The 24,011-nt window shown below is 40.4% G+C and overlaps 2 protein-coding genes across 2 annotated transcripts; both read left to right on the top strand.

Moving 5' to 3' along the window:
• The first annotated feature begins 5,037 nt into the window (after positions 1–5,037).
• On the top strand, positions 5,038–12,780 carry LOC119697056 (serpin B10-like). The gene is made up of 8 exons (XM_038127137.1): positions 5,038–5,298; positions 6,292–6,469; positions 7,450–7,563; positions 9,174–9,308; positions 9,678–9,795; positions 10,160–10,302; positions 10,889–11,044; positions 11,882–12,780. The coding sequence occupies exons 2-8, from the start codon at positions 6,302–6,304 to the stop codon at positions 12,284–12,286; spliced, it is 1,239 nt and encodes a 412-aa protein (XP_037983065.1). The 5' UTR covers positions 5,038–5,298; positions 6,292–6,301; the 3' UTR covers positions 12,287–12,780.
• A 2,995-nt stretch (positions 12,781–15,775) lies between these two features.
• Positions 15,776–23,596, top strand: LOC119697057 (heterochromatin-associated protein MENT-like). Its single transcript, XM_038127138.1, has 8 exons — positions 15,776–15,898; positions 17,146–17,322; positions 17,666–17,752; positions 18,148–18,285; positions 18,824–18,941; positions 19,633–19,775; positions 20,873–21,040; positions 22,075–23,596. The coding sequence occupies exons 2-8, from the start codon at positions 17,155–17,157 to the stop codon at positions 22,486–22,488; spliced, it is 1,236 nt and encodes a 411-aa protein (XP_037983066.1). The 5' UTR covers positions 15,776–15,898; positions 17,146–17,154; the 3' UTR covers positions 22,489–23,596.
• The last annotated feature ends 415 nt before the right edge of the window (positions 23,597–24,011 follow it).

Below are 24,011 nucleotides of genomic sequence, written 5' to 3'. Positions count from 1 at the left end.
ATACACCAAGAAGAAAGAAAAGTCCAAAGCAACTGAAAGGGACTACTGCACTAGATTTAAACTACACAGAGAGAGTTCTGCTTTTGGCTTTCAAAGAGCTAAAACAGCCACAGATATCAGTACAAAAGATAATAGAGTCATGAAGATCTCCTTACAGTTGAATCAAAAGAGTTTGGAAATGCTTTGGTAAAGAGTAGATGGTCATCAGGATAGTTTAAAAGAAGGTCCTCAGTGCAATACCCTGTAAGTTCACACTTTGTCACAAAAGTTTGAGGAACAAAATGAAATCTTTCCATCTAATTTTACCAGAGAGCAGAAACAAACATGAGATCATCTTGTATTACTTGTCGTGCATCAGGTCATTAATTTCTCCTTGGTTGTGAAAACCTTGCTAACTTGAACCATGCAAAGGATGTCAGCTCTCAAGAGATTTAGATCCTTTGTGCAACAGGCAGGGAATCTGAGAGATGGAAAAATGCAATGGCAAAGGCATTGATGAGACATGTTCAAGGGATGCGGATGACACTACAGCTTAGCTGACGTCCTTGTCAATCCAAAGGGGGAATTCCAGTTCAAGCCCTCATTTTTGGGGTCTCGTCTTCCAGGACAATGCATTAATGCTGCTGTACGTGCACTTAAGCAGGTAGTTTATATCAGTTTCAAGATTAGTCTAAAAAGCACGAAACTATGAAGGGGCAGCAAGTGCCAAGCAGATCAGGGAATAGCAAAGATTTTCTGTACACCTCCTCAAGTGATTATTGGGAAAATTCTCCTGATGAAACTCCTGAAAACACCAACTGCCTTGGGAAACTCCGGGTCTTTCCACAAAGCAAGAATATTTGCAGTCAAACTGTATGAAAAACAGAGCAAATATCTAAATGGCTTTCTTAAAAGAGAGTCTTTCCTCTATATTCTGCTCTGACACATCAGCACAAGGCTCCTGTTTAGGATGGGCACCTGTTTAGAAATGTGTGTTGAAGATACCCTGACTTGATATTCACCTAATGATGTGGCACATACTTCACAATAGCACTGGAAGGGGAATATGGGATCAGCTTTCTGATTCAGTAGTTGTGTAGCTGACATACAGTTCCACCCTTTGAGATATTTCTTTGGAGAAATGACATGTTTCAGCCAAAGTGCATACAAGCCACACATACGTCATGACTCATGATGCAGAACTGTGTATCATGGCTGAGAAATTCAGGCCACTTTTCATATTTTTGGTATCATCCGTGACCTGTGATACTTTTAAAATGCTCACCACCTGAGTCATTCAAAGGAAAACTGCACCCTTCCACATTTGGAAACAGTATGCATATTCATTCACAGATAAACTGCCCCTTTTCAGATATACAAATCAGTGCTTTATCAGAAGTGCTGTGCTTCTTACCAGAGCAGAATTTCTCAGGACAAACATTGCCTTTACTAATTACAGTGCCTAAGCTAAAGCATGTAGAAGGAATACTGAAGTAAGAGGAATTCTGCTGGGACTGTCAAATTTTACCACACCTTTGCCTCTGCAGGTGTGGAACAAAATGCCTCAATAATATTTATACAAGAACCTCACCACACCCTTTGGGAACTCATAAGGTTTTACATAGCGTTAGAGTATGTCAGCAAGGATTGCTTGGCAAGGGAAGGCTTGCAAATTTACTTGTAGGAGGTGCACAACAGATCGCTATCTACTTTGTTTCAAAATAAAGACACGTGTATTATCGACCAAAGCTTTAAAAGGAAAAAAGGATGCTCAAAGAATTAATATCTCTTTAACTTAAAAACTACTTGAGATTTCAGGTTGATAAAACCTTATCATCATACATAAAATTCCTTTACAGCACAGCCCAAAATCTGTTATAATCTGTCTAGGTGATGCATATAGTTGGTTTTTTTTAGTTGACAATGTTAGGTACAGCTGATGCCATCCTCTCAGTTGTACTATGACAGAGTTATCACCCAGGAAAGAGCCCTCCTTAGCACAGAAAATGTTATGTTTCTAGTCATAGAATAATATGAGGTAGAAGAGACCCATGAAGATCATTGAGTACAACCTGCAGAGGACACCTCAAGAACCACACAATGTGCCCTGCCAGTGTTTTCCAAATGCTCTTTGAACTCAGACAGACTCGGTGCTGTGACCACTTCCCTGGGGATCCTGTTCCAGTGCCCAATCATCCTCTGGTCATGAGAGTGAAGAGATAGTACTTGCCCCTCCACTTCCCCTCGTGAGGATGCTGAAGACCACATTGAGGTCACCCCTGAGTCTCCTCTTCTCCAGGCTGAACAGAACAAGTGACCTCTGCTATTCCTCAGAAGGCTTTCCCTCAAGGCCCTTCACCATCCTCATGGCTCTTCTTTGGACACTCTCCAATAGCTTAATGTCTTTTTTATATTGTGATGCACAAAATTGCACAAGGGGAGGCCACATGAATGCAGAGTAAAGCACTTATCACTCTTACTATTTTCTCCATTTCTGTGTCCCTCTCCTCCTTACAGTATTTAAATCATACAGAGATTTAAAACAAAAAAAAATACATCACACCTACAAAAGGATTAAAATATTAGCAGATTTATAAACTCTTTTCCTCCCTATGCTTCTTGTATCTCCTAAAATATTTTTAAAGGTTTGGAGTTATTTAAAATCCTTTCATGTTTAAAATCTACTGACCAACTCTGGCTGAGTCAAAAACTTGAATAGAGTGTTCTGCTGAGTGAATCAGAAATTCTTGCCTGCCAAGTAAATATACAGGGCTAGTACTTGTAAAAAATACTTGAGGATGTCAGGGAAACTGAAGAGCTTTCCTTCAAATACCACTTTTTCTTATGATCTACCTGAAATATAGAACATATCAGTTGCAAATAAAATCAGATTTCCAAGAGCTATACAGAGTTGATAGTAAAAATAAGCTACTAATAGGCATGAAAGCCAGCTATGGAAAGTTGTATCCTAAAAATACTGTGTGAGAGAAGAAGCTACCACTTCTCTATGACAGCAAGTCTTTTTCTCAAGACCCTTAAGAAATTTCATAAGGCACTTTATAATGTTCTGTTCAGACATCAAACATATCACCTACTCCTGAACCCAGGCACTAATGAACTGAGCAACACACTGTGTAGTCAAAATGACGTGTGCAAAGTTCCACTGGAACTGGAGGAAAATAAAATGCTTTTATGTAGCTGGCCAGGGTGCTGGTATCCTGCCAATATTTGCCCTAACCAAATGGAAACATGAATGACTGCAGTGAAAGGGAGCACAGGTTTACTTCCCACAGGAAGAACACTACTAACACAAATATAAGTCTCCTAGTGTGCTGCTGTGTTGACTTAGTAAGGAGTGGGAGCATCACTGCTACTGAGTCAGTAGTAGCACCATGCAGTGAGTTGTGTTCTCCAGTGATTCTAATTTAAATGGATATTAGAAAATATTATCAGCCCATCATGCTGATAAAGCATATTTTGTCTTCTGAGATGAGTATAATTTTAGTTACTCAGTATATTTTTTCTTATTTTTATGTCCTAACCACCAGCCATGCCATTCAAGAGGGAGCTGTAAAACTTTGTGCAAAAGCACAAACCTCTCATTCAGCCTAACCCAGCATTTCTGTGTAAACAGAACACCTCAGTCACTTCTTGTAAGGCAGCAAGCAGCAGCACTAGTTAGCAAATTAAGTTCATCCCCACTTTATAAGCAGAAAATCCACACCAATTGCTTAAAGGGATGAAGTCTTTTCAGGGTATCTATCACTCTTCAACAACAAGGCTAAATTTGCAAAGATTACTCAAATCATTTATGCTTTGGAAACCATTTAAAGCCAATGTAAACAGATTGCAACTTCCCCAGGCGCTATGAGCACAATTAGTTCTGCAGGGAACACCTCTTCTACACTATGCTGCTCTCTGCAAAACATAACAGATACATCTAATTACAACTCACACTGAAACATGCCCCTTTTGCATAGCTACTATTTCAAAATATCTGAGGGGCAGGAAAACACCATCCAATTAAAATAATGTGGCTCCTCACAGGTAAGAAAGCAACTTTAGCAAAGCTTTCAATTCCCAAGTTATATTGAAATAGAAGTTTCACAATTGTCAAGGGATCCTTTTCAGCTGAACCCTCCTATGTCCTGCACCAAATTTTGTAGGTATTTCCATCGTTCCATCCTCATTAGGAGATGCTTCATGCAAACCTCTGCCCTGTAACATAAATCCATGTTAAATGTATGCTCACAGACAGCAGGTCAGAACAAAGCTCTCCAAAGACAGTTTATGCTGAGGAAACAGACCTTGTGAGTGAGTCCTTCTCAGTGCTGGGGAGGTATCCAATTCCTACTCAGGTTTTCAAGGTGGAGATATCAACAGTGCAGAGAGAAAAAAATTAAATAAAGGGCAAAGTAGGATTTTAAAGGGTGTTTCAGTTAAGAGTGAGAGTGGGGACGAACAGATAAAGGAAGGACTACAGAAGAATGATTGCAAGGAAAATCAGGGAAGGAGGTATTTTAGTAGCCCTGGAAAGAAGAAAAAGAAGATTTGACAGAATATTCATCTCTGGAATGGAAAATAAGGAATAGATCTCTGATTTGCTAGATAGGTCAAACAGCTTCCAGACTGGGTGGGGAAATAGAAACGAAGTCTAATCTAAGACCCACACTAAGTTCAAGTGATGTTGCCCACTGCTAATACAAGTCAGGGTCTGGTGCCTGGGTCTTAACCTTCCCTATCTCACAGTTACAGAGTTCCCCTGGTTGTCTGTCTTAGAATCCTCCAAGATTAACAAACCCTATTTTTCCAAAAGAGAAACCCACCAGGAATGACAAATACTTTCTCAGAAGGAAGCAGGCAGTAGAAAAACTCATACATAAGAAGTCCCTTTCTTTTTTTTTCTGTCTGTGTGTTTTTCAGAGATAAATTCTGTAATACAAACCATAAAAGAAGTAGGTCAGTGACTGCCTTTTTTTAAACTCTCCAAACCACAAAGGAAAGATTGTTCAAAGTAGTGTGGGTTCAAGTTGTTACTAGCCTGTTGCCACAAAAGTGTTTATAGAAATACTTAAGCAGTCACTTTTGTAAAATTCTTCTATGGTATCATTCTTACCATCACTTCACATCCTACTCTGAGGTGATTCAGTTCTTCCACAGGGATGTGGCCTATAGGGCAAATTTCATTGCAGAGTCATGAGTCATAAGAACCTTTGCAGAACCGGCCAGGCGCACTATAAATTCATCCTACCCTTCATGTGAACTGCAGAAACCTTGGAGACACCCAGAGCAGCTGTGTTACTCCCTGCACAAAACAAGGTACTGTAATGACTTCTAGATACTATTTATTTTACTTATTCTTGGCTGATGTTGCTTTGTTGACAAATAGGAAAAAAGGAAGCAGGTATCTGAACTGGAAACAACTAAAGCTTGGGGAAAGTATATAACTAAGATTGCATAGGCACAGCCTAGAAGATGAAAGTCTTAAAAATATACAGGAAGACAATTTATTGTTCAGAGTGCTGTAATTTCTAGAGCTCACTGGCTAGCATATATATCACAGCACACTAAGAACCATTATGTTTGCCTAAGTCAGGTAATTTGTTCTTGTACTCTTTAGTGATTAGAATTACAAGTTTAGCTCCTGGTTTGCAAGCTACTAGGGTCACAAACTATTTTTTAGTCTAATGCCATCCTACACCAACCAAAATAGCTCTTAGTCCCTGACTAGAACCCTCAGCTAAACCTGCAAGTCAAATAACAAATAGCAGCCTTTGTGGTCTGCTGAATATAGAAAGCTGCTATGCAGAAGAACTGGGAAGCTATGATCTGAGCTAGTGCTGTAAGGCAGGGTTTCAGGACATTTTTAAAAGTCAGAAAGGTAATTCAGGATGCTTATAGTTGGGGCAGTGCTTTCTCAAGTATAGGAAGATGTGTTTTGTCTTGACCTAAAGGAATAGTTTGACTCCTGTCACCAGAGTATTTGTTCACTACAGAGATAAGCATCAAAAGACTCTTGAACAAATTGAAGCATAAAATTTTTCCTAAGAGACAGTTTCTTGGTGGTCTCTAGCCCAGGCTTTGCTGAGTAATCAAAAAATCAAAATTTGCTATCAACTATCACTCTAAGATGCTGCAAAGGGGAGTGCAATGAATTTCCTGGTGAACAAATATGAAGCACAGCTAGAGGCTGGGCAATTTTAGAAAGCCTTTGAATCACAAAAAAGTTCAAACAGTGAAGAGGAATTTCTGAAAAAATAGCAATCACAGCTGGTGGTTCATTAATAGCATCTTTTCTGTCTTTCTGTGCAGCTTCAGGACAATGGATACATTGAATAAAGCAAACACAAGCTTTGCTCTTGACTTTTTCAAACAGCAGTTGCAGGAAGATGGTGACAAGAATATTTTGTTCTCTCCTTGGAGTATTTCATCTGCCCTGGCTACTGTTTATTTGGGAGCCAAAGGTAACACTGCAGATCAGATGGCAAAGGTGAGTCTGGGCTTCAAAAAGTAGCTGTCTGAAAGGGTTGATTTCTTGGAGTAATGTCCTCCATGCCAGAAATTTGCTGTGTTGAAACAGAGGAAAAGAGTTTTGAGGACTCTCCTCTATAGTTGTTTCAAGTTTTACACTTTGCTTAACATAAATCCACATCTACAAGGTTAGAGAAAAACTATGTTGAGACTACAACGCTTTCTTTGGGGTATGTATTTTACAGGCAAAATTACTTACTGAAATTGCCAAGTCACACTTGTTCAAGGCTTGTAGCTTCATAAGAGGACAGTGAGAACAGTCCCAATGCACGGTTGTTAAACACCTAATGCAGCTATGTAGCTCCTGTTGGAGGAAGGGAGGCTTGTGAGTTTGCTTCTGCTATGGCAGAAATTGTCCCACCTGCAGTGATCTAACCCCTGATTTATAGCACAAAAGAGACCCAGTAGGGTAAAAAAGGAGAGATCTTCTGTTAGGATGAAGAGAAAACAAAATGAAAGACTCAGCTCTTCTAAAAAGTGTTCCAAGGTTGTTCGCACCCCTTTGTAGCCTGGTTAAGGTGAACAAGTCCAGAGAAAGGGATTTAAGGCATGGAACTGCCTGCACACTTTTCAGGCTTTTTGACATATAGCAGAGTTCCACTAAGACTTCTCCTTTGGTAGACTCCATCTGGGGATAAGTGGCTCTTTCCAGGTATTAACAGGTCATCCCAGGGCATGACTCAAAGCAGGCAGATTCCTCAACAAAGGCCAGGTACGTAAGAGTTTCACCCTGCAGCCCTCAGCTTAGTTTGCACAAGCCATTTTGTACACATGGGCATTGAGACCTAGACAAAGATTTCATATTCAGTAAGGACGGGACCCAATAATAAATTTTGAGCTTGACTGTCCTCATTACCAGTCCCCTTGATGTCACTGAAAAATTTCACTGAAACAGCAAATTTTCTATTGTTGCATTTGTTATTGCTTTTTCCACTACAGGTACTTCACTTCAACAAAGCTGAAGGAGCCAAAAATGTCACCACAACCATAAGAATGCAGGTCTACGCCAGAACAGAAGAGAGTCTATCAAATCGACGGGCATGTTTCCAGAAGGTATCTCACCCAAGCTGGTGATAGAGCTAAGGGCATGGCCACATTTTCTCCTGTATTTTCCTTCCACATTTGTGTTTGCTTATTTTTGCCTTCCTCAGATTTAGTGTACAAAATTAATTGGTGTAGCATTGTGTGATACCTTCACCTAATGTAACACTTACTGCATGCTTCCCCCTTCTACACAGAATTGCATAATCTAACCTCAAATTTGCAAAATTTGATCATTTGATGATCAATAGATCATCTGATCTTTTCCCTTTCGCTCTGAGGACAGATTAGTTTCTCAAATTGTTACTATTCAAAAGCTAGGATAGTTCTTACCTCAGAGAGCTAATCCCAAGAAAAGAGATGCTCTTCCACACATTTGATTGCAGCATCAAGACAAAGAAAATCAGAACATTAACTTTTTCAGACTACCTATTCTTGATATGTTTCAGAAATTAGCCTCCATTTCAGTTGAGAAGTTAACAATATGAATTTATGTGTTGGGATTTTCCAAAGTAGACCAGTTCCCTGCAATAAATCTAAGAGAAATGGGAATAATTTTATTCCTGAGATAAGCCTTTGCCACACTGGCAGGCATTTTGTCCCAGTTTGTATGTAATTTAACATATCAGAACAATACAGAAGAGCAAATGTAATCCCTCTGAGTAAATAAAGCCTTTTTCCTAGTTTATAATTCAAAGATGGTGATATCAAACTCTTCTCCCTGCTCTTTCCCGTCATCCTTATTCTTTAGGGGCATGAGATGTTTCCCTGCAGTCCGCCCACAAAACCCCAACTGCTGCTAGTTTTGATGAATGGATCTGCATCCCACAGCCAAATTCCATGGTGGGAAGATTTATTTTAGGGGTTATGTCAACATCTTATTTGCACTGCATGAACAGGAAAGGGATTGTTCCTCATGAGTAACACTTACCCTCACTGTAAGAATTACAGTGCTATGGGTAGCCCTATGGGTAGTGCTATGGGTTCTAACACTTTGGAGATTTATGGGCCTGTTTGTGCCTCTGATACTGATATAATGATGAGATGAATACAGCACAGGTGCAGATTTTTAATTTACTAATTCACAACTTCTTCCTTGAGCTCATTGGAGACTCTGAACCCACATTCATTTAATCCTGTCACTTCAACATAGAGAATTTACTGCAATTACTGAAACATAAAAAAAAATCCCAAACCACAAAATATTAAGAGAGACATTAAGAAATTTAGGGGCAAACCTTCCACGCAACACTACTCTCATAAACTAAGGGAGTGATAGAGCCAAATCTCACGCATTGTTTAAGAATTACTCTCAGACTTTTGTTTTCTGGATATCCAAAGTTTCACAATATCCACTTATAAACCCTTAAATAGTTTACATAATTCAGGCTCTTAACACTTGCATTTCACATACTGTCTATGTGTGTCTATACCACACCTGCAACTTTTAATACTTTAAAATTATAATTTTAATAGATGTCCAGTTTAACGTACTTCTTCTGTTGTAATATAGGTAACAGATCACCCAAAGAGAAATGCTTTACTTGGATCTGTGTGAGAGAAAAAACCAGGATTTTTACACAACAGATGAATAATGTCCTATTTATTTCTATTTCTCCAAGACAGAGACTGGCAAATCAGATAATATCCATACTGGATTTAAAGCACTCAGCTTTGAAATTAACCAACCCACTAGAAACTACCTACTTAAAAGTGTCAACCAGCTATATGGAGAGAAATCATTGCCTTTCAGTAAGGTAAGACTTTTATTCAGATTATGCAGTGTCATTTAATCATCATGATCTACCTATGGCAACATAAGCTATATACTTTTAAATATTTTTGTTACAAATTATATTATTATCCTTAACATTAACATTTTCTATGATACTTTTCCTTAGACTTTGGACACTAAAATTTTAGTTTTTTGGGATGCGTATCTAATCTCAGAGTGATTTGTAGATGTAGTTAGATAAGAATGTTTAAATCGAGTGTTTCCACTAAAAAATACTTTGCTCCTTTGAGAAAACACTGTGCTTGTGCCCATGTAATTTTCATCTCTGGCTGTAGTAGTACTCATATTGGCAGGCAGGAAACCTAAGTCAGGTGTCTCTATTGCACTGCAGGAATACTTATTTTTAGTCAAGAGATATTATGGTGCAGAGCCACAATCAGTCGACTTTGTGGGAGCAGCAGATGCAATCAGGAGAGACATCAATTCCAGTGTTGAACAACAGACTGAAGGTGAGTTCCAGCCTCTCATCTCCAAATCGAAAAGGAGTCATTTTGGCTTCTCTGTGCCCAAGGGGCCCATGGAAGGAAAACAATTCACCTCAGAAAGGTAAATCAGACTTTTCCTAAATTACTCATCTAACAACAAGCTCTTACTAAAATTAGTGTCCCGCATCTCAGTGTGTGAGGAATATGGCTTATTCTTTGTAAATCAAGATTATCCCAGTAACTAAATATTTGCAAATAATCTCAAGCTAGATGAGTGCTATGGCAGCACTTAAAATTTCCCTGGTTTATATCTCCAGAAACTGTGCCAGCACTTAGACTGACACAGTGAAACTGGACAGATGTGTGACTGTCCCTCTGTTTTCTGTAGGTAAAATCCAGAATCTGCTGCCTCCTGGATCCGTAGATTCACTCACCAGGCTAGTCCTGATAAATGCACTCTACTTCAAAGGAAACTGGGCAACGAAGTTTGAAGCTGCAGCTACCAGGCAAAGGCCTTTCAGAATAAACACGGTATGGCAATATACTGCCCTGTTTCCTACACTGCAGGTGGAAAAACCTGAAAAAGATGGGGGGAGAGGAGGGGGAGGGAGAAATCCTGTCACCCTTTAAATCCATGTGGCAGTATAGTTATTTATTTGAAAGCATACAGCGTATTCAGTATATTTATTTCACCACACTTTCAGTACTAAAACTGCACACACATGCTAGGCCCTGAAGCACAAGTAAATTATCAGAAGCTGACTTCAAAAAAGCTTCCATTCTCCAAAGGCAGGAAAAAAAAAGAGGTGAGCAAAAATGTATGGGTTAGTTCTTTACATTTTCACTTCTAATCATTCAGCAAATCAGTGGCATTCAGTTTCCTACAATTGGTGTCATCTGAGACAGCTCAGATAGCATGCAATGCCTCCCAGTGCCTTTCCAGTGCCTTGCAGGGATCCTCTGAAGATCCTATGTTCTGTGTCCTACCCATAAAGATGCCTCAGACACACTGGGCAGCTTGTAGAGTAAATACAATAAACATCCACTGTGCTACTTTAACTCAGTCCTTTTACTGTTCAGAGTACAAATGTAAAACATTCCATTTGATTTCTTGCAGCATACAACTAAACCAGTGCCCATGATGTACCTGAGGGATAAATTTAACTTAAACTACATAGAATCAGTTCAGGCTGATGTTCTTGAGCTTCCATATGTCAATAACGACCTCAGCATGTTCATCCTGCTACCGAGTGACATCTCTGGCTTACAAAAGGTAAAAAAACAGAGAACATAAATACTGTGAAAAAGTTAGAGTGTCATTATTTCCTTACTTTATGCATGTGTGAGGTAACAGACCAGGCTGCAGTCATTTTTCTAGCAGGGAGGATGCTGATCAGGCTCAAGGCAAAGCAAATCCCAAATCTGATCTAGTATTGGGAGCTTGAAGCTCTTGAAGCTCAGACTAGATTTCTTAGTCTTGGAAGCCAGCATGTCTGTGGTTGCTAAAGTTCGTAAGTCCTGGAAACAGGTAACCCAACCCTGTAAGCAAAACAAAAATGCCCCTTTTCTGGCAAAACAAAAATGAGGACACAAAACCAGCCCTGCTGAGTCCATTGTCCACACCAATTCAGGCAGATATGATTTCATTCTGGAAAAAACTCACCAAAAATTGGGCAGGCTCAGGTATGTTCCAGGATGGCCAGAACTAATACGTATGGATACTGCCACCTTCTGTAAAAAGCCTGATTCTGCCTTTGGATAACAAACCCTTAAGAAATTTTAATTTTTAAGGTGTTGGGTGGGGGGCAGGGGAATGCTCTTTTCAGTGAATTCTAAAATGTGAGGAAGACAGCCCTGGGAACAGAAAAATAGCCAGACTACCATAGCTCTGCTATATTCCCTGACAGTTACTGAGAACATTTCAAATATTGCATCCATCGAACAACATTCTCCTTTAGTTAAAAAGATCTCCAAAGTGGTGTGTCATTACTGTTTTTCTTGTACACTTACAACCTCTTGAAAAGTTCTCCATTTAAGAGAAGAAATAGCAATTAGGGCACAGGTTTTTGAACATTTTTTAATTTTCTAATTTTCCTTTTACTTACTGCAGCTAGAAAGAGAATTGACTTTTGAAAACTTGTCTGCATGGACAAATCCAGAACTAATGGAGAAAATGAACATGGAAGTTTATCTGCCCAGGTTCACATTAGAAGAGAAATATGATCTCAAATCTACTTTGAGCAGGATGGGGATACAAGATGCCTTCACAGAAGGTCAAGCTGATTTCACAGCAATGTCCAAGACTGGTGACCTGTTTTTGTCACAAGTTTTCCACAAGTGTTACCTGGAAGTCAATGAAGAAGGCACAGAGGCAGCAGCTGCCAGTTCGGCAACACTGGCATCACGAAGTCTTGGCGCTACTGTTATCTTTTTGGCTGATCACCCTTTCATCTTCTTTATCAGGCACAACAAGACCAAGACTATCCTCTTCTTGGGAAGGTTTTCTTCCCCCTAGAAACTCGATTACTAAACAGGTTATTGCAACAACAAAAATGAACTCAATACACACCACAAAGAACATCTCAATAGCCTGTGCACTTCTTAATTTTCCTGTACTGTTGACAAATCTCTCAATGTTAGAAGAGAGTATTTATGAAAAATAACCTCAAATTTATGCCTCTAGCTCATTTTCCTGGCCAAAGAACTCCAAAATGCCAGCACTACACACTAAGCACCAAACTGTGCAAAGAAGAACATTACTGGGTCTTTTTAGCACTTTCTGAACCAGAACTTCCACAATTTAGAACAGACTGAGTTGAGCTCAACCAGTAATTTTAAAGTTTTGATACCTAAGAAGATGAAAACCCAGGAAAACATCCTTGCTGCTGCATCTCCATTGGTTTCAGCTCATGCTGATCCCCAAGGCAGGCTTCTCACCCGCATTCTTATCAGTTTTTTACCAACTCTGCAGTCTGGCAGAACTGGCAATGAAATAAACCTACAAAATCACCTTTGTTCCTGATACTGGTGCTTCTTTTTTTTTTTTTTTTTTTTTTTTCTCGAAAAGGGGTTAACACATGTACTTTCTAATCTCTGTCCCACAGCAACTGGAAAATATTTAACAGCACTACAGAGCTAGGCAAATAAAACACATGTGCCTCACAACCTTCTCCTTTGTCAACTTTCACCCTTACAACACTATTTCCAGCCTAGCACTGTACTGCTTTGCTCTTATTTTACTTTGCCTCTTATTCACTGGTTTGAGACAAGATCAAATGGGAGAACCAAGTCTAAAGCTAATACAGGTAATACTAATGGCCACAAGTGCTTTCTGGAAGATGAATGTGAATCTCCCAGGTCATATTTACTCCTGTCACTGCTCTTTCTCCTAAGAGAGTGTCCTGATCAGTCATGCATGTTTGCAGGGAATGCTCCTGACTATATGAATTCACAACAGACAGCAAAGGGCCAAGTTTCTTAATGGACTTGCACACATCAACAGCATCTTACTACAAACACATTTTCTTGAAACAGCAGGACTCCCTTTTCCTGGCAGAAACTGCTGACTGTCCCTGCATCCTTTCTCTTTTTATTCAAGTGGTCAGCTCCTCCCAGGATCCCTTCTGGCTCTGCTTCCCAAATGGGAAGGAACATAGGAAAAGTGTTATGAAGCACGTGCTTTATCCCTCTAGAGCCCCAAGAGAAATGCCTTCTGCCTGTCTCAGTCATGAAACATGACACTGGATCCCAGTGCATTCAGGTCCAATTCTGCCATGCCCTCCTTTACCTCATGGAAGAGTGGCATGTCTGGATAAGCCTCTTAAGCACTTCCTGATATGCCTTGGGAATAAAGACAGAAAAGACACCTGGAAGGCCAAGGAGGAACAAAACTATGACAACATGAACACAAACTCACTCAGGCCTTTAAAGTCAATGGAAACGTGAGTCACCTTTTGTGGGAACCCAGGACAACCCTCTGGGTGCCCTGGATGGCCAGAGCCGCTGGCAGGGGGCTCTGACACCCTGGCATGCAGCCAAAGACACACGTGGGGTTTTGATCTTAGCCCATGGAGCAAATTACCAACTCTGTATGAAGAATTACAAGCCACACACACAAGTTAGGTATTGTAGTAGAAGTAGTTTCAAAGTGAAAGGAAGGATTTTTGAGTGCTGTACAGGGGGTTTTAAGCCTTGTACGCAGGGGTCCAAGTTTTGTACACGGGGGTCAAGGGGTTCTAAGATGGAGGGATTTGGGTGTGCCCTGTCCTCTTTCTTTCTCCTTCCTAGCCTCCATGTCTTTGGTGACATTGGCACTCACAGATTGGTTTAGAGTAGAAAGTCACCATTCAATATAGATAGTAGGCATTGGGGAAAAGTATAAACATGTAACACATAATGTATGATATAGAAGATGGCACCAGCCCCCTGGGAGGACAGTGTGCCTTTGTCTGACCTGCTGAACGGGCCGCAGCAGTTCAGGAGAAGAATCTTTTAGATAACCAACAATAAACTACCTTGAGACCAGACAACAGAGGACCTACTGAGTCTTTCTTTAAAGGCACAGGTTGGAGGAGAAACTTTTCCATCTTTCGGGGTCACCCCAATCCGGAGGTGAGACCCGACAACCTTTTCTCTCTCTTTCATTATTTTAATCATGATTGCAAAGACGACACAGTTGATGTCCTTTTGGCAGTGCCATATCATTACTGAGTGGCAGTGGCCACAACACATGAAAAGTGAGTTGTGCATTAGGGAACAACCTTCTCCCAGGGTGAACTGCAGTGCTGGAAATGTTGTGGAATCTTCATCTTTGGAAGGGCTATGGCTAACCTTATCTACTCATGGCCCTGCTCCAAGCAGGAGGTTGATCTCTGGATGCCCCTTTCAATTAATACATGTGATTTTTTTTCTCTCTTGTCAAAAGCCACTCTGCCTTGCCATCTCCCTTTCTCATCCTGTATGGCTTCCTCGCATCTTGATTAGCAAAGGCAACTACCTCGCTCACAGCATATATCTTTGGGACTTGGGAGTCTCCTGGCTTGGGCTTCCTCACCACCTAACCATTCAGTTGACTTTTCTCCTATCCAGATTTCTGGAGGATGTACACCCATACTAAAACTAGCACTTGTTTAATTTCTGGCATTTCTTCACTGCCTTGCACAACACTGATTTTTGACATTTTTTAAAATTCTTGAGCCATTGTATTCCTGTAATCAGGCTTGCAGTAAAATGCTTAGCAAACAGTACAATTTCCTTCCTTTCCTGCACCTTCCGCTGCCCTCTAGAGTCTTAGAGTTGTTGCCACCTTGTTCTTCTTCCATCACTGTCTCTCTTCTGGGACTTCAAAGTGACAGCTCTTGTGCCATGTTTCACTCTCTAGTGTCTCTCTGTCTTTGCTTGAGCCCTCCCAGCAGGGTTGTTTCAATTCTTGCCCTCCTCCTTACTGTGCAGTAACTCAGGGTTTTACAGTGTTTGTCTCAAATGATTCCCAGCCATGACTGCAATGAGATTTCTTCACCAACACAACCAGTGGTGTGTCCATCCCTTACCCTCCTTCACAGCTTTGCCTCTGTCTGTGTTCCTAATAATCTTCAGTCTGAAGCTGGACTCCCAGTGTCCAGTTCAATCACTAAACTTGGTGGTTTATGCTGAGGTACTGCATTTGAAACTCAAGAGTCACAGAGAGGAGAACCAGACCCTCAATTTCTGCTTAAATCCAAAACCCAAAACAAAGTATTGTGTAACCTTTTTAAAACTCACTTATTTTAAACAACAGAGTAGTTATCTCCACAACACCAGAAAACCTTTGGAATCAGCAACTTGCTTTGCTATCCTGTCAGTAGGCTATTGTGGCGCAACAACAGACGTGAGATTTTAATTCTGTTGTCCTTTTGAAATCTCTAAACCTGAAAAGTGACCAGGACAACAAAAAGGACAAAATTTTTTAAGATCTTTTGGGGATGCAGTAGAAAGGAGCTTTGGGTAGGTGGAAACAACCTGGATGTAGATAAAAAGGAAAGGGAGGGGCAAAGCAGTACTGTGTTCCTTAATTTAAAAATTGCTTAACACACAAATGCAGAACCTGACCGAGGACAAGACCTAAGTCTTTTCTCTCACGGGATTAAAGGTAAATATTTAAAACAATTTAAGTAAATTTTATGGTGTCTTTAAAAAGCAATCTGTGCCATGTGTGACTGTATGGATAAGTGATAATATACCTGTGTTATAATGCATTATTCTTGCCTTGTGTTTTTCTAAATGTCAACCATTAGAGAAAATAATGCTGTAAGCCTACAGAAAACTGCTAATTTGGGGCAGAATTATTCACAAGCAGGAAAGTTTTCTTAGGGCAGTGACTGCATTACAAGTAAAATCTTCATTTTGATAAAAGAATTCTGTACTTCAGGTGAAGGCATGGCACTGCACATTATCAGGACAGAGACTCAGAGGAGTATTCATTAGCTGAAAACAGAAATTCCCATCCTGGTGCTCTCTTGGTGGTGTTCTCCAAGGAAAGAAAATCACTCTGTGGTACAGACATGGCCCTGAGGGCATACTGACTGCCAGAAAGAATTTAGTTGTTTGGAAACCAAACACTTCATAAATATCTGCAGACTTCAGAGATTGCTCCACAATGTTTTTTTGCTCCGTTCCATAGATATGATAACAACAATAATCTAAGCATTTCTGGTCTCTTCAGTGATAAATTACATGAGGCAGCTATTACTGGGTAGATATCGTAAAGCCTGGAGCATCATAACCTCAAGGCATCTGGCAGTTTCTGGGGACTGAGAAATTGCTGGAACATACAGAAGGGCTGGTAGGTACACAGAATGAATAAACTGCGTAAGTCTATATGGAAAAAACAGCTTTGCTGTTCATGAAACTACTCAGAATATGTCGCTGGCTAGGAAAAGCAAATGAGCCCCAAAATTATGCCTAAATCCTTCTGCAGTATCAGGTGTCAATTCTATAGAGATCCAAATGTAGTAGTGGGAAACTCAAACATGGTGTGAACCAATGCACTAAAAATGCATATAAATTCCCCTGGGAACGCTGCTTTGATAAATCATTAGTTAAGAACAAAAACAAAATAAATACAGAGGTTAAAAATCTACACATGTTTGGAAATCACAGTCAGAAAGAATCACAAAGAAAACTGCAGCTGTATAAAAGAGCGAAAAAACCCCAAAAAAATTTGTGCTCGTAACAGGTGGGAAACAGTACCTGTGTGGAAGATAAACATACAACTATGCTATTAGTTTAGTGGTTTAAATGGATTTTCTTGCACATGCAACATTTCTCACTAATGGGTACTGTGTACAAAAATTTAAACATTCAAATGATACAATTCTATCGGTTGCCTTTTTCCAGCTTGTAAAAATGGAAGTGGTCTCCACATCAGTTGGCAACTTTACCATTGATCTTTTCAACAAGCTAAATGAGAACAACAAGGGAAAAAACATTTTCTTCTCCCCTTGGAGCATATCAGCTGCTCTGGCTCTGACATACCTGGGAGCAAAAGGAACTACAGCAACTGAGATGGCAGAGGTAGGTCACCTTTGTACTATTAGTGCGGGGAGAACCATTTGGATTTGCACAAACACATTCCTATTGTTGGGAGAAACAGCTGTGGAAGGGAGTTCTGCCTTGCAGCATGTAGATAAGAGCACAGTGTTGGTGGTCTGGGAGGAGGATGGTGCTACTCATTGTTATTCCACGGGATTTAATGTCACTACAGCTTCAGCATCCCTTTGATTAGTCACCTAAACAGCAGATAGCACAGTGAGCTATCACAAGGAGAGAAATATGACAACCATTTGATCCCCATTTGACTTGAATTCTTACAAGGTCCTTCATGCCTATTTCTTATCTTTGAAAACTCTGCTTGCAGGTCCTTCATTTCACCGTGGGAGCAGGAGCTGAAGCTTCTTCTTCTGTGGCCAGACCTTCTCGGGGGAGACCAAAGAGAAGAAAATTGGTATCTATTTGAACTGAAATTCCATGATAAAGAACCTGCAGAATCAAAATGTCCAGATATAGCTTTAGGAGTCCAGCATTTATTGTCTGCACTCCTCTTTAAAATACAAACCCCAGCCATACTTAACAACAGGATGATGTTCGGTTCCTTTCATTCACTCAGACTCTCAGAAGCTGAAAGGATGAGTCACTGAGATAGTCTGGAAGGTTTGTTATATGACAATTCAGTTAATCCAGTCATGAACAGAGCTTCGCAAATTTGCAGTGATGGTAAACTTGGGAAAATAAAAAGTAAGGAAGAGGAACCCAAATCCCTCTCCTATATGCATTGCTTAGCATGTTTTGAAAGCTTCATGCAAAAATGAAATTGCTGAATGCTTGGTTTCTTTTTCCAAGGATCCTGAGAACAAGCAAGCTACAGATATCCACTCTGGCTTCAAGAAGCTCCTGACTGCCATCAACAAACCCAGAAGCACCTACTCCCTGAAAAGTGCCAACCGCATTTACGTGGAGAAAACCTTCCTATTATTGCCTGTAAGTTAAATCTCAGGGAAGAGGAAGAAAAGGTGCAAAAATATTTCTCTTTTTAGTTACTTGCCATTAATAGAACAGGTTGGAGGCTGACCTTCAATAATGGAAATAGGAGCTCTGGACTCCAGTGATAACCTTAACTGGAAAATACCAGTCAGTCTGCTCACAGAATTTAAGGATGCATTGCCCTTTGACTGCATTGCAGATCCCTACAACCCTTTACATGAAATGTGCCTTTAGTATTGGAACCCCCAATATACAAAATTGTAAATGAGACATTAAAATAAGCACATCCATAGGATGTGCGCAGCCTTCATCACTTTTCCAGATGAATCTTGGAACAAAAGATGTGAAATTTCTGTTCTTTGGTTATTTCTTACTTGTTAGCCCATAGTCCAGCACAAAGTAACAAGCAAGATCCTACAGTCTTCTAGGTCCAAGAATCTATCAAGTAGAAGAGCTAACAACTTCCTTTTCAGACTAAAAATAAGATATTTCTCTAGTACAGAATTTTTTGCTCACTTTTTTTGTTATTTTTCAGACATACATACAGCACAGTAAGAACTACTACAAAGCAGAGCCACAGAAGGTTAACTTTAAGACAGCACCAGAACAGTCAGGAAAGGAAATCAACACTTGGGTTGAAAAACAAACTGAGGGTAAGCTGGGCTCAACCCCAACATCTTTGCTCTCCCACAAAGTCAGTCTGCCATTTCCTTTGGGCAGTGTCCTTGCTTCCCCATGTGCTACTGCAGCAGCCAGGTCTTGCCTTCTGATGTGGATGTGGGCAGTGAGCAGAGATATGGTGGGAGGACAGAGAAAGAGCAACACACTTAAGCAGCTTTGAACACCTGATCTGGACCTCACTGAGCTCCCTGAGGAGATTCCCATTGACTCCACTGTGCTCTGAAGCAGCTGGTGTGCTGGCACAAACATGCCCTGGTGCTGCACCACTGGCAGAGCACACAGACAGGAGAGGCACCTCTGCCTACCACAGTGCTCCAGGGCAGGGGGGGATGCCTGCCTTGCTGTACCACCCTGCACTGGGCAGAAGGGCTCCTCCTTCTACCTGGTGTAACCAGTCAGTGAGGCTTTCTGCTTCTAGCTGCTTGCCATGAAGCTGAGACAGTTCTGGAAGAAGGAGTAAATTCCTGTCAGCCAGGAGGACAGGTCAGGAAACAGCTTTGGAGAGTGTAAAGAATTGCACTGATTTATGTCAGGGGAGCATTTTAGGAAGCAAGGCATTGAGGCATGGACTTTTTACTAAGAAGCTGAACTGAGAGAAAAACTGATCAAAATGTCCTCACTGTGCTATGCTGGAATGAAACCTGTTTCTTGTGCTTTCAAAAGGCAAAATCAAGAATTTGCTGGGTCCACAAGATGTGACAAACTCCACCAAGCTGATCCTGATAAATGCCATTTACTTCAAGGCAGAATGGGAAGTGAAATTTAAGGCAGAAGATACAGAGCTGCAACCCTTCCGACTGAGCAAGGTAAGTTCCTCCTTCTTACTGTAAACAACCTGGTCGCAACAGCTATTGCTGAAATCTTTCCATTTCATAAGTCTTTTAGGTAGCCCTGTGGTAATTAGACCCTGTGAAAAGCTGGTTGCAGCAAAATCTGTCAGTTCTCAGCTCACTGAAGCATTAGGATGTGCTCAGGTAAATGTTAGTGAGTTCCAGGTAACAGCTACTGTTTCCAAAATCACTGCAGACATTTAAAACTTTTCAGTAAAGCAGTGCCAAAATTGACTAAATTGTAAAAACATGATTTTGAAAGTCCAGGCTTCATGGATGGGAACTACAGGGCATGCCATGCATAAGTACAGCAGCAGGCCTCTGTGCTGTGCAACCAGGCTGGGCACAATCATTCCTGATCAAACACAGCTGCAACAGGGTGCCCTGAACTGATGCATGGCTGCGTGAGGCTAGAAGCATTGTTAATGACATGTATCCAGAAGAGATGTTAATGAATTCACAGTTAAAGAACTCTGTGCAACTTCCACAAAGTGTACCTTCTGCTCTATGATTAGCATGTACACATGGTCTGCTTCCTTGAATGGAGGGATACAGATGTTAATAGAAGTTACATACTCCTGACAATGTGACTGCTTCCCAGGAACTCCTCTCATCATGAGCCCTTTTGCTCTCACACTAGAGTTATCTTTTCTCAAGCAATCAGCTTTTTGTTTCAAGCAATTACCTTTCATCACCAGAGAGAGGAGACCACGGATAAGCTACACAACACTCATCCTCTTAAACCACAGCTGCTTTTCTGCCAGCACGTTTTAAGGCCATAACCCACATCCGCTCCATGCCCCTAATCCTTGTAGACATTTCTAACTCCCTTCCTCCCTCCTCCTTGGACATGTTTTGGGGAGAAGAGAAAAATATCTCCATTCAGCCCCTTACAAAAGCTTTGGGCCAGACACCAAGATAAGCAATGTTGTCCAGTCAAGAAAAGCTTTGGAAAATGGATGATATATCACTGTTTTAAAAGTTTATAAAATTTCCTCTCCCTGCACTGCACTGAGACATCATCACCCTTCCATTCAATGAATGATTTCTTACTTATCAAAAATAATTTCCAGAACAAGACCAAGCCTGTTAAGATGATGTACATGAGAAAAGCATTTCCAGTTCTCATCATGGAAAAAATGAATTTCAAAATGATTGAGTTGCCATATGTGAAACGTGAACTCAGTATGTTCATCCTCCTTCCTGATGACATCAAAGACAACACTACGGGTCTCGAACAGGTACAACCATTTTGTATTACTGTTCAGTCATTAAAAAAAAAGAAGGGCAGGCTGACAATAGTATCTCCCTTCCTGAGGACATGTTATCATGTTGTTTGACCTCCTCCACCAGCTGAATTAGTTTTCTTTAATACTTATCTAATCCCAAGAAAGTTCTTCCATGCTGAGTGCCCTTAGTCTGGCAGGAACTGAAGACAGGCTACACTGTGCATAATCAGATGCTCAGCTCTTCAACAGCCCCCTTGACTGGCACCCAGTTTTACATGATCTGTAAGGGTTGAACCTCCCTTCCTTGCATGTTCAGGAAAGACACCACCACACAAGAAGTCATAGGTTGTTCCTGAGATTACATCTTTTCTCCATGGCCTGGAAGTTTATTTCCACATTATTCTCACTCTTTTTCCCCCACTCCCCTCCCACCATTTGTCTGCTTGATGAAAACTAGAATTTTGGTGAGACTGCATTTGCTACAATAATGAGATCTGCCACTGTAGTTACTATAATTCCAAGATTGTTAAATTCTTGGAGTCTACAACATTCATTGCTTTCCTCCATTTGATCTGAGCTGAACCCTGGTGGCATAGTTCCCAGGATATAGAGTGGCAGTGAAAGACTTTGCTGGAAGCACTTTGTTTCAAAGCTGTCAAGGAAATATATGCAATATTTTTAACACCTGTTTTTATAGAACTGGACCAAACCATGTGCCACACAGCAATTTTAGTCACAGCAGGACTGAATTAAAAGTGAGGAAAGAACTACCATGGGGCATGGTAGCTGTTGAATGCCCATCCCTCTTTGATATGAATTTGGAAAGGGCGCTGCTCAAAACTTTGCAGAATTAAGATTCATATACTTCTGGCGCACCTTGTCTCTGATCATTAGTAAAAACAATTTCTATTTCATGCTTTCAGCTAAATGTAACATTTGCTATTTAAAATGTTTAATTCATTACATCACCATAAAATTGATTAATTCATAGTTAATGATTGTTTTTCCCTGCAAAAACCAAATTCCTTCTCTTTCTGAAATGATAGCTGGAAAGAGAACTGACATATGAGAAGCTGTCTGAATGGACCGATTCGAATAAGATGACCGAGACTCTTGTGGATCTGTACCTGCCTAAATTCAAAATGGAAGAGAGATATGACCTCAGTGATAATCTGATCAGGATGGGGATGCGCAGTGCCTTCAGCAGCAATGCTGATTTCAGTGCAATGACAGAGAAGGATAAAGTGATGATCTCCAAAGTTTTCCACAAGTCTTTTGTTGCAGTTGATGAGAAGGGCACTGAGGCAGCTGCTGCTACTGCTGTCATTATAGAACTAACAAGCGCACATGTTAGCCATGTTCTGAAATTTAGGGTTGACCACCCTTTCTACTTCTTCATCAGACACAACAAGTCCAAGAGCATCCTCTTTTTTGGTAGATTCTGCTCTCCTCTAGAATGAACTATTACTTACGGTCAGACAGCAACCAAGGTTCACTGTTCAATGGAAAAAATGTGAACTGTGGTGCTAAAATCTCAACCTTAAGCCATGTAACCACCTGTACTGAAGTGCTTGTTCTTTTCCTTCCACCCAACCCCCCTCAAAGAAGGCAGCAAACAGAAACTATGCTGTGTCCCCAAAGAACACCCCTCTACTGCTTCTTTCTATTGTCCTAATGAGACAGTCCTAAACAGAAAAGAAAGCACAGAATGTTTTGCCCTCTGATCAAATCTGCTCTTCTGGCTTTGTTCTTTAAAAGTAAGGTGGAGTCATAAAAGCTCTCTGCACACAGGCCATCATCTAGCCCTATGTCAAATGCTGACTTCAAGGGAAATGCAGTTCATTCCCTTGACTCTCACAGAGAGGAAAAAGAACCCTTAAAAGAAAAAAAAAACCCAACTCATAGAAATCTGTATGTTTCCTTTTGCTCTCTTTCCCTTACTGGGAAACCTGCATTTGTACTACAATGCTATTTCATAACCTCAATTTCAAATTTCAATGACTGTTGGAAATTAACAAAATTTAATACAAATCCAGAATAATCTCAGAATGCTCCTTACCATCCCCTGTCTCACCACATGGATATAGGCACATCACATTCATTCTCTCCTGCTCTTGCAGCTTCCTGAAAAAGTAAGACTGAGGGAAAATTGTCCAATCCTTAATATTAAAGTGCTGACTTCTAATCATGTTGCATTCTTTTCCTTCATGTTTCTAAATTCTTTAGTTTAAGGTTGCTGAGATTTCCAACCAGCAAAAATGCTAAGAAAACTATTAGCAACATGCCTTCTTGCCACCTTTTATTGATATGTAATCTAAACCTGTTAGAATTTAGATTAAATTCTTCCTCTTTTTAATTTTACTTAATTATACCTGTTTCCTGGTTAATACCTGCAAAAACTTCCTTGCCACCTGTAATAATGACCAATATTTGATTTGTACCTTTTGAGTGCATTTTAGCAAAGATATTCATGGTATTGACAGAAACACCAGGGAAATTTTGATTTTGATGGATGCTTTACTTACTATTTTACCATGAGCTGCATTTAATGAAATAAATAAACTTGAACTTGTGTTTGTGTTGTTCAAGACACTGAGTTACTTGGTTCTCTTATAGCATCCTGCAATCTGCACAGCTGGAGCATGTTTCCATTCTTGTCACTCCAAATCAACCACCACACCATCCCAACTGACAAAACTGAGAAACTTTAACACACTTGTGTCTTATTTTCACTAGGTTTCAAACAGGCCTCCAAACACTGTTATTCTGCATGTTATCCTAGGCATTTACAAACATACCTTTCACAACACACTAGATATAAGGAGTCTGACCAGAGGCTATGGCCCAGAACAGCACCTTCCAAATATCCCTTTTGACCTTGTTCAAGAGCAAACAAGCAATGTGAAAAAAATGAACCTTCCACACATCCCTCTTACCCATGTACAATAATGAACAAGCCATGCTGCTTGTTCAGCTCCCTCTG

This window comes from Motacilla alba, chromosome 2, assembly GCF_015832195.1.
Source record: "Motacilla alba alba isolate MOTALB_02 chromosome 2, Motacilla_alba_V1.0_pri, whole genome shotgun sequence".
Taxonomy (NCBI): domain Eukaryota; kingdom Metazoa; phylum Chordata; class Aves; order Passeriformes; family Motacillidae; genus Motacilla; species Motacilla alba.
The sequence above is the reverse complement of the archived record's forward strand: the minus strand, read 5'-3'. Positions and strand labels throughout refer to the sequence as shown.